This window comes from Oreochromis aureus, linkage group 10, assembly GCF_013358895.1.
Source record: "Oreochromis aureus strain Israel breed Guangdong linkage group 10, ZZ_aureus, whole genome shotgun sequence".
NCBI classification, from domain to species: domain Eukaryota; kingdom Metazoa; phylum Chordata; class Actinopteri; order Cichliformes; family Cichlidae; genus Oreochromis; species Oreochromis aureus.
In genome coordinates, this window is record NC_052951.1 from 10,088,665 (window position 1) to 10,101,907 (window position 13,243).

The following is a 13,243-nucleotide window of genomic DNA, read 5'->3' on the forward strand; positions in this document are numbered from 1 at the left end:
GACTGCACTCTTCTGGACAGAGATCTCCGATGTTGTTCCCGGGATCTGCTGGAGCCACTCGCCTAGCTTGGGAGTCACCGCACCTAGTGCTCCGATTACCACGGGACCACCGTTACCTTCACCCTCCACATCCTCTCAAGCTCTTCTCTGTGCCCTTGGTATTTCTCCAGCTTCTCGTGTTCCTTCTTTCTGATGTTGCTGTCATTCGAACCGCTACATCGATCACTACGGCCGTCTTCTTCTGTTTGTCCACCACCACTATGTCCGGTTGGTTAGCCACCACCATTTTGTCCGTCTGTATCTGGAAGTCCCACAGGATCTTAGCTCGGTCATTCTCCACCACCCTTGGGGCATCTCCCATTTGACCTCGGGACTTCCAGGTTATACTCGGCACAGATGTTCCTGTACACTATGCCGGCCACTTGGTTATGGCGTTCCATGTATGCCTTGCCTGCTAGCATCTTGCACCCTGCTGTTATGTGCTGGATTGTCTCTGGGGCATCTTTACACAGCCTGCACCTGGGGTCTTGCCTGGTGTGATAGACCCCAGCCTCTATGGATCTTGTACTCAGAGCTTGTTCTTGTGCTGCCATGATTAGTGCCTCTGTGCTGTCTTTCAGTCCAGCTTTGTCCAGCCATTGGTAGGATTTCTGGATATCAGCCACCTCCTCTATCTGCCGGTGGTACATACCGTGCAGGGGCCTGTCCTTCCATGATGGTTCCTCGTCTCCCTCCTCTTTCTTGGGTTTCTGCTGCCTGAGGTATTCACTGAGCACTCGGTCAGTTGGGGCCATCTTCCCAATGTATTCTTGGATGTTTGTTGTCTCATCCTGGACTGTGGTGCTGACACTCACCAGTCCCCGGCCCCCCGTAGCCAGTCTTGTTAATGATCTCACTGAGGGGGTTCAGGCCTATGCAGAACAGCAGTGGGGACAGAGCATCTCCTCGGTAGATCCCGCACTTGATGGTGACTTGTGCTATGGGCTTGGGTTGGCCTCTAGTGTTGTACGCCACATCCCCATTGAGTTCCTGATGAAGGCTCTTAGGGTCCTGTTGATCTTGTACAATTCTAGGCATTCCAGTATCCAGCTGTGGGGCATTGAGTCATAGGCCTTCTTGTAATCAATCCAGGCAGTGCACAGGTTGGTCAGCCTGGTCTTGCAGTCTCGGCTGACTGTTCTGTCTACCAGTAGCTGGTGTTTTGCGCCTCTGGTATTCTGGCCAATCCCTTTCTGTGCCCCGCTCATGTATTGACCCATGTGCCTGTTCATCTTAGCTGATATGATGCCTGACAGGAGTTTCCATGTAGTACTGAGGCAGGTTATTGGTCGGTAGTTGGATGGGACCGGTCCCTTCTTGGGGTCCTTGGGGATCAGGACCGTCCGACCTTCGGTTAGCCACTCTCGTCAACTAGCAGCTGGTTATATATACATATATATATATATATATATATATATATATATATATATATATATATATATATATATATATATATATATATATATATATATATATATATATATATATATATATATATATATATATATATATATATATAGATATATATATATATATATATAGATATGTATATATGGGTTCCCTAGAATTAAAAAAAAATCCTGTTAGCAAACTGCACTTTAAATTTTGCTCTGCATTATTAAATCAATATTACCATGCAAATAAGCCAAAATGTGATAAATAGCAAGGATCATGTGCTAAACATCAGCAAGTTGCCATATCAGTTTACCAACATGAATGCATAATGCTGATTCTATGAAAAGCATCACACATGAGCAGGGTGCGGATCTTGATAATCATCCCTGAGCTGTGTAGGTCACTAAAATAACAATATGTTTATTTCCTGTGCTGCAGGTTTTTTGTTTAAATGATATGCTGCTCAAAGGATCCTTTCTAAATGCTGAGAAAAGAATAGACTTTCTAAGCAGGTGATGCACTTACTGCTATATGATCGATTGAGTGTCATATAATGACTTCTAGTGGTCTGCACTGCAACATTGTAAATGATAACAAATATACAGTTATATAATTAAAGACATATTGTTTATAATTAAATAAATAGTGGCTCACTTTTTCCAACTTTTTTTCCATATTACCTACTTACTCTATCGTGTATAAGAAAGAAAGTTGTGGGATAAGCATCCAACTCTTCTGAAGATGTGGGCTGAAATAAACTTTAAAGGGAGCAAATGAAACAATGTCACAGAACTGCAAGAAGTGCATGTGCTGATAACATCTACAAGAACAGAGCAGGCAGTAGGGAGAGAGAGAGATAGAGAGAGACAGAGAGCGAGAGAGAGAGAGCAAGAGAGAGAGAGGGATAAGTTTACACAGCTAGGCCTGAGGAATCAGAAGTCCATGTTCAAGGAAGAAGTGTTGGATCTGACAGGTGTTTACGACAAACCACGTGAGGTGAGGCAGTAAACATTTCTCTTTTGTGGCTGTTGTTGTGATCTTATCTGAACTGAGACGGTGCTGAGGAAGCACACAGTCATGAAAGCTTTCGCAAAAAGGGAAATTTGATGTTTCTGTAGGACACGTGTGTGTGTTTATACCAAACGGATGTGGGGATTTGATTTATTTGATTTTTATTCCTATTCAAAGGATGTTAGCTGGCATGTAGGCAGCTGGCAGTATATGTACAGGGCAACACAGAGACAAGCTGTTCTTTTTCACAAGGCCAGGCATGCTTTTGCATGTCACATGTGAGTTTTAAATGTGGATTATCAAGTTAATGGGTTTAATTTTCTGATTTTGCTGACTTCATACTTCAGATTCAGATTTGGGTAAATGACAGTGGGACTTGCTGATATTACAGTAAACATGTGAGCCACATGAAACTCAGTCTGTGTCTTTGAAAAGACACGAGCCGTGTCCCTAATGAAATCAGTTTACTCTAAACAAGTTGTAAACAAGTAGTAAAAAAGCAAAAATCAGAGTTTCAGAAGACAAGAACCCAATGTCACTGGGCAAAAATTATCTAACCTCTTCTAGGATTTCACTTTGGCAAATTCCCAAATGATTTACCAGACTGCTCTTCGTGGTTTCTTTTTCAGTTGTTAAATTATTGAACTATAATGGTCCCTCCCCCGTATCCATCACTACATTCTTCTGCCATTCCAGCCAAGATGTTACTCCCTCTCATTGTTGATTTTTGGTACCTTCATTAGTTCCAACAGGATAATTCAGGTTCTCTGACCACTGTGTGCACGATTGCTGCTGAACAGAAACATATTACCATTTCATTATTTTCATGAGATACTCTGGAGTGCAGAATTGAAGAAAGAATTTTCACGTGGTAACTGTTAGTAAGCATTGTAGTATGATGAGCTAAAACAGGTAGCACTACTTAGTAATGGTGGCATGTAGTAAGTAGTCATGCACAGAGTGTTAGCCTGACATCAATCCCTACATCTGTTTGTTATAAACACACACACGTGTCCTACTGAAACATGGTGACCACAGATTATATCCAACTATTCACATTACAGGGGACTATTGTAAATATTACTTGGCAAGCTTATTTTTTTAATCTTTAGGCTTTTCTTCCTCTTATTAACCTCTTGCTAAGTGACAGTTTAAGAAATCAAAAATTGTTTGAAAATTGTATTTATTGATGTATTTTTTTTTATTTGTTTGCAAATAAAATGTTGTATTTCACCGGTTATCTCTGTGCGTTTGTAAGTTAGCAAAAGTGCAAAAAAAATCCTCCCTGACTTTTTATGGCCTATACTCAGTAAAGCCTGGTTATTATGGCTGTAAATGCCAGATGACTAAAACTCTGTCTGTGCTGTCTGTGCTGAACAAACAAAGTCCCCATGGAAACAACACGTTTTTATCCCTGAGGGAAATCCATTGAGATTATCAAAAACATTAAAAGGTTCGATCCTCTGAATGGCCAAGTACAGCTGAAACAAAGGCTGCTTTAAATTAATTAACTTGAAGCATGAGAAGACAAACGGTAATGTCATCATTTGAAATAATGGTCCAGTTATGAGTTCATTATGATACAATTATATTATTATAAGTAGTTCTTAACTTCATATATTTTACAGGAAAAAAGAAATAATTACATTTTAAGTAAATCTGAGTAGTGATTAAATAATAGCGCCCAAATTTTGGAGGAAGGGAAAGTAATTTTAAGTACTGCATAAATATTTTTAAGTACTGCATAATTTCTTTGTCATTGTGTGAGGAATAAACTATTTTACATCTTCAGTAAAGTGTCATTTTTGGTAAACTGCACCTTACCTAACTTTCAGGTATTTACTGTAAAAGGAAAGGAGACACTTATTTCCTGTACACTCTTATTATGTTATGTTATGTTTGAACAGTATTTGTGGAAGAAGAAAATTTAATTTAGACTTTGCTGCATCATTATGAGATCTCCTAAGTCTGCAAATGTTGAGACTTATCACATTTACACTGGTAAATTTAAAAGGCAGTCGAATCATGGAACATCCATCATGCACGTCATCATATGGAGGAACATTTAGGTGAGGGGTGTTGGCATTTTGTGTGCTTTTTTAGAAAGAACACTGTTAGCAGAACAGTATGTGTAGAGATTAAAAACAAACAAACAAACAAAAAAACAGGGCTTCAGCATTTTGAAGAGTATTGTTCACAACTGTTGCCAATGAAGCCAGAAATATGGATCTGACTTTCTTTAATTGATTGATTAAATTATATTAATTTATTTTATTCAATAGGGACGATGCTTTTTAGATAATTGAAGGAAATCAAAGTGAAATGACAAAAAACACTCAACTATACATACATTAAAATGATTAAAAAATGTTAAAAATTGTTAAATGAGAATCTAATTAATTTTAAAAAAAAATGTGATTTATTTTACACCAAACTTTGAGGTTTACTGTGAAAAATTCTATTTGGCTAATATAATTTAATTTGAGCAATTTGGTTTCATTTAGAAGTGTGTACCATATATAACGAACCTTTCTGAAGAATGCTGACTGTCCAAATTTTGATCTACAATGTTTTAGAGACGCCATTCACTATATGGCTGTATCTAGAAATAATAACTTTCTTTCTGAGAATATAATAAAAAAATTAATTGAAAAACTTAATTAGCTGTACCTACATTTACACCTGATTAGTCTGTGTACCTTGCATGTTCCTGAGACAAAACCTCGTGGCTAAATTAATCACATATCCTCTCTTCCAAAAATAGGATCTTTGAACACAGTTGTCAAAAAAACAATAATTATTCTGTTATCATTACTTATCATTCTATTATTGTTGGAACACAGCCATAATTTCCTCCACCCCAATATAAACACCATAACGCGATATCTGTTCTTATCACTTTTGCATGTTTGCTGCCGCAGCATGAATTACATTCTGTTGTGAAACCCCTGAAGAGGCTCTGGATTGGTGCCACGAAACAAAATTGCCACAACTGTAATCTAAACATGAATGAACAGTTTGTCTTGGTAAACATGTCATAAAGTTGAGGCTCTGGTATCTTATGTTCTGTGTAAACCATGCTCACTAAACATTGCATGTGTCTCTGATGTTTGTCTAAGGCAAAAAACAAAACACACTACTGATGAAACAGTCTATAATTGTAGACTGTTTTCATGTGTCTAATTTCTATTTTGAATGAATTTAAAGAATGATGCATGGACAACACATGAAACATGACAACATACATTATACAGATGTGATCAAATTAAATTAACTCTTACAGGAAATTGGTTTATGTTCCTTATTATTAAACTATGAGTTGCATCCATCAGCACTGGCTCAAGGCAGGGCAGCTGTCAAGCAAGCCAAAGAAAAACAGCACAAGTCTGTTCATTCAGGGTTTTTATTTTTTCATACTGTAAAACTGAGGTCAGGTTTTTTTTCTTTCATAAGTCATCTCATGCTTAAAGAGCTTCAATGTTTCTATGTCTTCTTATACTCTTACACTTATACTATAGTCTTTTATGACTGTTTTTAATAGCTTGTTATGCATTATGCTGATGGTAGTGCATAATATAGTGCAGCCACACTTTCTCTAGCTAGTAAAAATTAGCATCTAGGAACAGCTCTTTTTATTTCTATTTGCTGTATATTTTATAGCAGATCAGGCAGTTATGGATAGTGTAACATGGGAAAATGTCAGTGTGGGTGTCATTACTTGGGCGCATTTCGGTCTGTAGATGACTCCTTAACTGAATATACAGGGTGGGCCATTTATATGGATACACCATAATAAAATGGGAATGGTTGGTGATATTAAAGTCCTGTTTGTGCCACATTAGTATATGTGAGGGGGCAAACTCCTCAAGATGGTGGTGACCATGGTGGCCATTTAGAAGTCGGCCATCTTGGATACAACTTTGTTTTTTCAATAGGAAGAGGGCCATGTGACACATCAAACTTATTGGTAATGTCACAAGAAAAACAATGGTGTGCTTGGTTTCAATGTAACTTTATTCTTTCATGAGTTATTTACAAGTTTCTGACCACTTATAAAATGTGTTCAATGTGCTGCCCATTGTGTTGGATTGTCAATGCAACCCTCTTCTCCCACTCTTCACACACTGATAGCAACACACGCAGGAGAAATGCCAGCACAGGCATCCAGTATCCGTAGTTTCAGGTGCTGCACATCTCATATCTTCACACCATAGACAATTGCCTTCAGATGACCCCAAAGATAAAAAGTCTAAGGGGTCAGATCGGGAGACCTTGGGGCCATTCAACTGGCCCACGACGACCAATCCACTTTCCAGGAAACTGTTCATCTAGGAATGCTTGGACCTGGCACCCATAATGTGGTGGTGCACCATCTTGCTGGAAAAACTCAGGGAACGTGCCAGCTTCAGTGCATAAAGAGGGAAACACATCATCATGTAGCAATTTCAAATATCCAGTGGCCTTGAGGTTTCCATTGATGAAGAATGGACCCACTATCGTTGTACCCCATATACCACACCAAACCATCACTTTTGTTGTTCCAACAGTCTTGGAGGGATCCATGTTAGCAGAGACGGGTCTTCCAGCGGAATCTGCATGAATATTGAAGATAGTTATTATCTAGACGGAGGAATAATCACACGTGGGGCATCGGCTTTCACTGGAACATTCACACCAAAGGGTGCCATTGTTTTTTTTAACTCGCGCATACTCCGTCCACAACAGGAAGCACCCTTACAAAATAAAAGCATAACAAATGACAGTGAGGGCATACCTAATAATTAACTCAACAATCCATCCAATGTGGGTTAGTGTCAGACCAATAGCGGTGGTTTTGTTTGTTAACTTCACCATTCACATAAAAGTTTGCCTCATCACTGAACAAAATCTTCTGCGTGAACTGAGGGTCCTGTTCATATTTTTGTTTTCCCATTCTGCAAATTCTGTGCGCCGATCTGGGTCATCCTCGTTGAGATGCTGCAGTAGCTGGAGTTTGTAAGGGTGCCATTTGTGAGTAGCTAATATCCGCCAAAGGGATGTTCGACTAATGCCACTCTCCAGTGACATGCGGCGAGTGCTACGCTGTGGGCTCTTGCTGAATGAAGCTAGGACAGCCACTGATGTTTCTTCATTAGTGACAGTTTTCTTGCGTCCACATTTTGGCAAATCCAACACTGAACCAGTTTCATGAAACTTAGCAAGCAGTTTGCTAACTGTAGCATGGGAAATGGGTGGTCTCGTAAGGTGTCTTGCATTGAAATCTGCTGCAATGACCCAGTTACTGCATTCACCAGATATCAACACAATTTTGATCCGCTCCTCACATGTTAACCTCTTCGACATGTCAGTGGCTGTGAACAAAGAGAAACTTGTAAATAACTCATGAAAGAATAAAGTTACGTTGAAACCAAGCACACCATTGTTTTTCTTGTGACATTACCAATAAGTTTGATGTGTCACATGGCCCTCTTCCTATTGAAAAAACAGAAGTTGTATCCAAGATGGCCGACTTCTAAATGGCCACCATGGTCACCACCCATCTTGAGGAGTTTGCCCCCTCACATATACTAATGTGGCACAAACAGGACTTTAATATCACCAACCATTCCCATTTTATTACGGTGTATCCATATAAATGGCCCACCCTGTATTTGTTTATTTAACAATATAAGGCACGATGCAAGGGTTGTATACGTTTTTCTGGTGTAACTTCTATGAGTCATGGTACTTTCAACATGATATTGTGAAAAAAAAATGGAAAATGTTAATGTGGAATGCTTTAATATGTGAAAAAGCATGTAACTTTACTTAGCAGTGTTACAGATTCCCTGGAAGGTCAAATCCAAAGTCAGAGTAGAGATCAAAAGGTCAAACACCAACAATATCCCAAGATTTTACATTTAACAGTTGTGTTACATGCAGTTCCATTGTATACAAGGCCAATTTCATTAAAACTGAATGACTAGCTCAAAGAGAATGGACATCTAAAAATTAGCACTTACCTACATTTTTGGCAAATTTCACTGATCAAAACACAGTTTACTCATTTCTAATTTCAACTGAGAACATTTGGTCTTTGAACTGCATTAGTAGCATGAAAAATAGGGCCAACCAAATCTTTTATGAAGATTCATTGTTTTATTGGATAGTGTAAGAATGAAGATGAGGTAAGACAAGAAAGTAGGGAGAGCACGCAGAGAAAGACATGCAGAAAAGGTCCAGAGCTCATGCTGCATTCAGTATGTAGCACTGGGGTAGGGAACTCCAGGCCTCGAGAGCTGGTGTCCTGCAGGTTTTAGATGTGTCCTTGATCCAACACAGCTGCTCTAAATTACCTGCTCAACATGTCTTGAAGTTCTCCAGAGGCCTGGTAATGAACTAATCATTTGATTTAGGTGTGTTGACCCAGGGTGATATCTAAAACCTGCAGGACACCGGCTCTCGAGGCCTGGAGTTCCCTACCCCTGATGTGGCATATGATCGCCTGTTAAACTATTTTCAGTTTCAGTCAGCAAAAATTGTCAGTATTGTAGTCCACTGTCTTATATTGAATTATTTATATTTTTATGGAAACCTTATTACTTAAAAAACAAATTGAAGTGACACTATTTTATATCTACATATACACACATACTGTCAGGATTTGTACACAGCCCTGTGCATAGTTTGCTTATTTGTCATTTTCTCAGTGACCATCTGTGGTATTTTGACCTTTAACAGCGTTGGACTTGGACTTTTTCATTAAATGACAGATGTTTTCCTTTTTATAGCTTTTTAAGTAACCCCATTGTTTTTGTTTTTCACCAGGGTCATGTTTACTTCAGAGGCTGTGGCAATGTGAAACAAGAAAAGACTATGAAGGGCTTTCCATACAGAGATATACTTTTAAACCAGACTGCTGCTATACACATAGATACCATGGAAAAGACAGTCTGAGGGAACTGACAGCAGCTGAGAAACTTTGGAGATAAGCGGATGAGGCATTTTCAATATTTACTACTGAGGTACCGGCAGCAGCACTGTTCCAGTGCCAGAGAAGGAGTGCATCATGATTGCCACAGCACTGCGCTGGCTCATCCTGGTTTTTTTTATCATTCTTACCATTGGTGGTAACGTGCTGGTGTGTTTGGCTGTAGGAATGAGCCGTCGACTATGGAGAATTTCTAACTGCTTCGTGGTTTCGCTGGCAGTGACAGATCTCCTCCTTGGCCTACTGGTGCTTCCCTTGTCCGCCACTGTGGAGCTGCGCAGCGGGGAATGGCCATTTGGAGGAGTCCTGTGCAACATCTACATTTCATTAGATGTCATGCTGTGCACAGCCTCCATCCTGACCCTCCTGGCAATCAGTGTGGACCGATACCTTGCCATTTCAGCACCCCTTAGCCACTCCCGGAGAGTTACACCACTAAGGGTGACACTGGCTATCATTGCCATCTGGGCCATGTCACTAGCCGTGTCTGTTCTGCCTATACACTTGGGATGGAACACAGCAGACTACAGGGTTCAAAACTTAGACTGGGCAACGGGAGGCAATGAGAAAGAGGGCTACTACTGTCAGTTTGGATGGAATAACAACTATGTTCTTCTTTATGCCTTTGGCTCATTTTACCTGCCTCTGCTGGTTATGTGTGGAATGTATCTTTGCATATTCAGGATGGCACGAGAACAGGTCAGTGTTTATTATGATTTTGTTAAAGGTCATAACTTTAAGGCTTACATTTCTTTTTGAAGCTGTCTGGCCCAACTGCTGTAGAAATACATATAAGAATAAAGATCAATTTTTCGTTACGTTTTTTTTCAGTGGAAATTTAAATGGGATTTATTTACACTCATGTTGTCTTGTAATTGTAAATCCTTGATTATCAAATCAGTGACTTGGTTACGTCCCAAGATCTCATTATCTTTGTCCTCTGGCTCTCTGTCCTTCTCTTAACCAATCTTTTCAGGCAAGGCGAATTCGTGCTACCATGCCATCATTTGGACGTACAGCAACTGCAGTGGTAGCCCGAGAGCACAAAGCTACAGTGACCCTGGCTGCAGTACTCGGGGCTTTTGTCATCTGTTGGTTCCCTTACTTCACCTACTTCACCTGGATTGGAATGAAGGAAAAAACAAACCCACCTAATACACTTCACTCCGTAGTCCTGTGGTTGGGTTATTTTAACTCTACCCTTAATCCAATCCTTTATCCAGCCTTTAACAGGGATTTCCGCAGAGCCTACGGAGAGCTGCTTCACTGCAAAAGACTATATCGGAGAAAACTGCATCTTAATGGTGTAAATAAGCGATTGACCTTTACTAATGGACAAAGACTCTCTCAACAGTGTGAGGGACAGATAGACATACATAAAAAAAACACAGAGGAGAAGAACCTCACGCTACAAATGGGAAATGGTATTCCTGATGAGCCAAGATGAAATGCTATGGATGTTGTCTCACCAATAGACTCTAGAGTGGCAGCGAAATATTGCTTACTACTACTCACTTACTCAAAGTACCAGATTAGCCAATAATTTACACTGTCGCTCATTTGTAGATAGTGCCAAAGTTTGTGCAATTCCAGGCACAGTACAATAAATGTTACATAAAAGTTTTATTAATGATTAATAACACTGTTATTGGAAAATAACAGAAATCTTTACATGTTTATTTCAAGGTGCACATTTTTCTTTGATTATAATAGTGTTGAACTAAGACAGAAGTATTGAAATGTAAGTTTTTAACAGTAGGCTTCAGTGTAGAAAAGTGGATCTGAATAGAATAAATAGATGACTCAGTAAGCTTCCCAGAAAGCTGCACGGAGACAAGTGTAGTTAAAAGTTTGCAAGTTGTTTATTTTTAAACCCTCCAGCCCTGCTATTCAAAGTAAATAAGTCACCAGCAAGTTCATTTGATATGTACAATATGTGTATGAACCCAAAAAGGACAAACAGAAGGACTTCCTGGACACTTTTACAGATTAACTGCAGTTGAACAAGATATCCTTTTTTTTAAATAAATAAATAAATAAATTATCAGTTAAGCTATGATAAAGACCAGCTCTTTTCTATTATCCCAGTGGACATGCGCTTCATCATTATAGCTATGCTGCCTTTATGTATTGTAAATAGATCAACAGCCATTATAACCAGATGTGAAACTTGTGCACAGTGATGATATAGACTACTGTGAAAGTCAAATCTAAGTAAATCTAAGCAAACTTTATCATTTTTGCTTACATTTTTAATTCATAATGAAATTAGTACAGCAAGAGATTAATGCATTTAATGTATTTAAGAAACATTCTTATTTCATGTTTGTTATTTTTATTCCATAAAAGTACTTTTGTTAATTACCCCCTAACTCTACCAAATCAAAAATTACTCAAAAGTAAACTGTGGCATTGATGTTATGAATATTTTACAGAAAGTGTGCTATATAGTGAATAATGATCTAATATAACTCTGGTTTTATTTGTGTCTTTGAATGTATGAAGAAGATTGTCAGTGGGAACTTAATTAAACAAAACTCATTAACAAGGCAAGCTGGACCTTACTGCTCCAAACGCAGCTCAGAGTAAGTGCCGCATGTACATCTTCCTCCATAGGTGTTGTGGGAGGTTTCATTGGCATTTCAGTAGGACAAATGTTCTTCCAGCAGGAGAAACATTAACAGAGACTCGTGAACATTTAATAAATGAACTTTCTTTCCTGGACATTACATCTGTTTTTGTGCTTTATATTAAACTGTTTATTTATAACTGCAACTGCAGAGTATGCAGCTTCCTCTTTGGCTTTTCAACATCAGATCACTTGAAGCAAGTTCCCTGAGATTAACCCTTGTCCTGTAAGTGACAGATATGCTCTTGTGAATGTTGATTATAATCAATATTTGTTTGCTTTGTTTGTTTAATTTGAAAACAAAATGATAGCTGAAAACATAATTCTTTGATTGCCAAGACAAAAGAATGAACTGATCCTTATTTTTTTAAGCTCTGATATGTATCAGTATGTATACTGTATATTGTATTGTTTAGAAAAATACATATTATAATTAAGTACAAATAACTTATGCAAAACAACAGGTTCCATTCTTTAACCGGGAATACAAACCTAACGTAGTCTGGGTTGTCTGTGCTGCAGCTTAACTAAACCAGACTGAATATAGTGGTGAGAAAGACAATCAAGATATGAGTGCTGTCTGAAGCCATCAGCATACATGATGGGACCCAATTGTAATTTTTCATCATGACTAAGCTGATGAAAAAGCTGATGCGCCATTACGCTCTTTATGAAAACGTATCGTTGGCTCAGAAGTGCACTAATCCAATATTGTACTTGTCTCATTATTTATTTAAGACCTGATACATTCGAAACCTTTTATAGTCTCAGATGTGCAGTCCCTTATTTTCACTCAGGGTATCTCTGTTTACCTGTGCATCGTCAGTTCCAGCATTACACCTCTACGGCCCAAAGATGTGCAAAGAGCAGCACTTTTATCTGACTGTCAATAGCTGGAGTATTATAGCTTTGGAGTGTGTCTCTGTGCAAACGGTTATTTGCCCATGTTTACGTAACACCGCACATACAGCAGCTCTGCTGTTGAGGATTGCCATTTCAGCATCAGTTATCTTTGTAAATAATATTCTCTTTCACCAGTATTTAAGATGAACCGCTGGGTTAAAGGCATACAGTAAAAAAAAGAAAAGAAATGTGTGTGATGTCTGTGCAGTGGCACAGTTTCACTGCACAAAATGTTAAATCTCATTTGTTTGAATGAGATTTGTAAAAACGCTGGGTTTTATCTGGTCACTGTTGTT

The 13,243-nt window shown here is 38.8% G+C and overlaps 1 protein-coding gene across 1 annotated transcript; it reads left to right on the plus strand.

Annotated features, from left to right (window-relative positions):
* Positions 1-2,326: 2,326 nt before the first annotated feature.
* hrh2b (histamine receptor H2b) lies at positions 2,327-12,521 on the plus strand. Its single transcript, XM_031730673.2, has 3 exons — positions 2,327-2,430; positions 9,253-10,114; positions 10,392-12,521. Exons 2-3 carry the CDS (start codon positions 9,494-9,496, stop codon positions 10,860-10,862), a joined length of 1,092 nt encoding a protein of 363 aa, XP_031586533.1. The 5' UTR covers positions 2,327-2,430; positions 9,253-9,493; the 3' UTR covers positions 10,863-12,521.
* Positions 12,522-13,243: the final 722 nt, after the last annotated feature.

Excerpts from the sequence above, each read along its gene's own strand:
- hrh2b (XM_031730673.2), top strand. The coding sequence starts at position 9,494 with ATGATTGCCACAGCACTGCGCTGGCTCATCCTGGTTTTTTTTATCATT. Across the intron at positions 10,115-10,391 it reads TCAGGATGGCACGAGAACAG|GCAAGGCGAATTCGTGCTAC; the intron begins GTCAGTGTTTAT and ends CAATCTTTTCAG.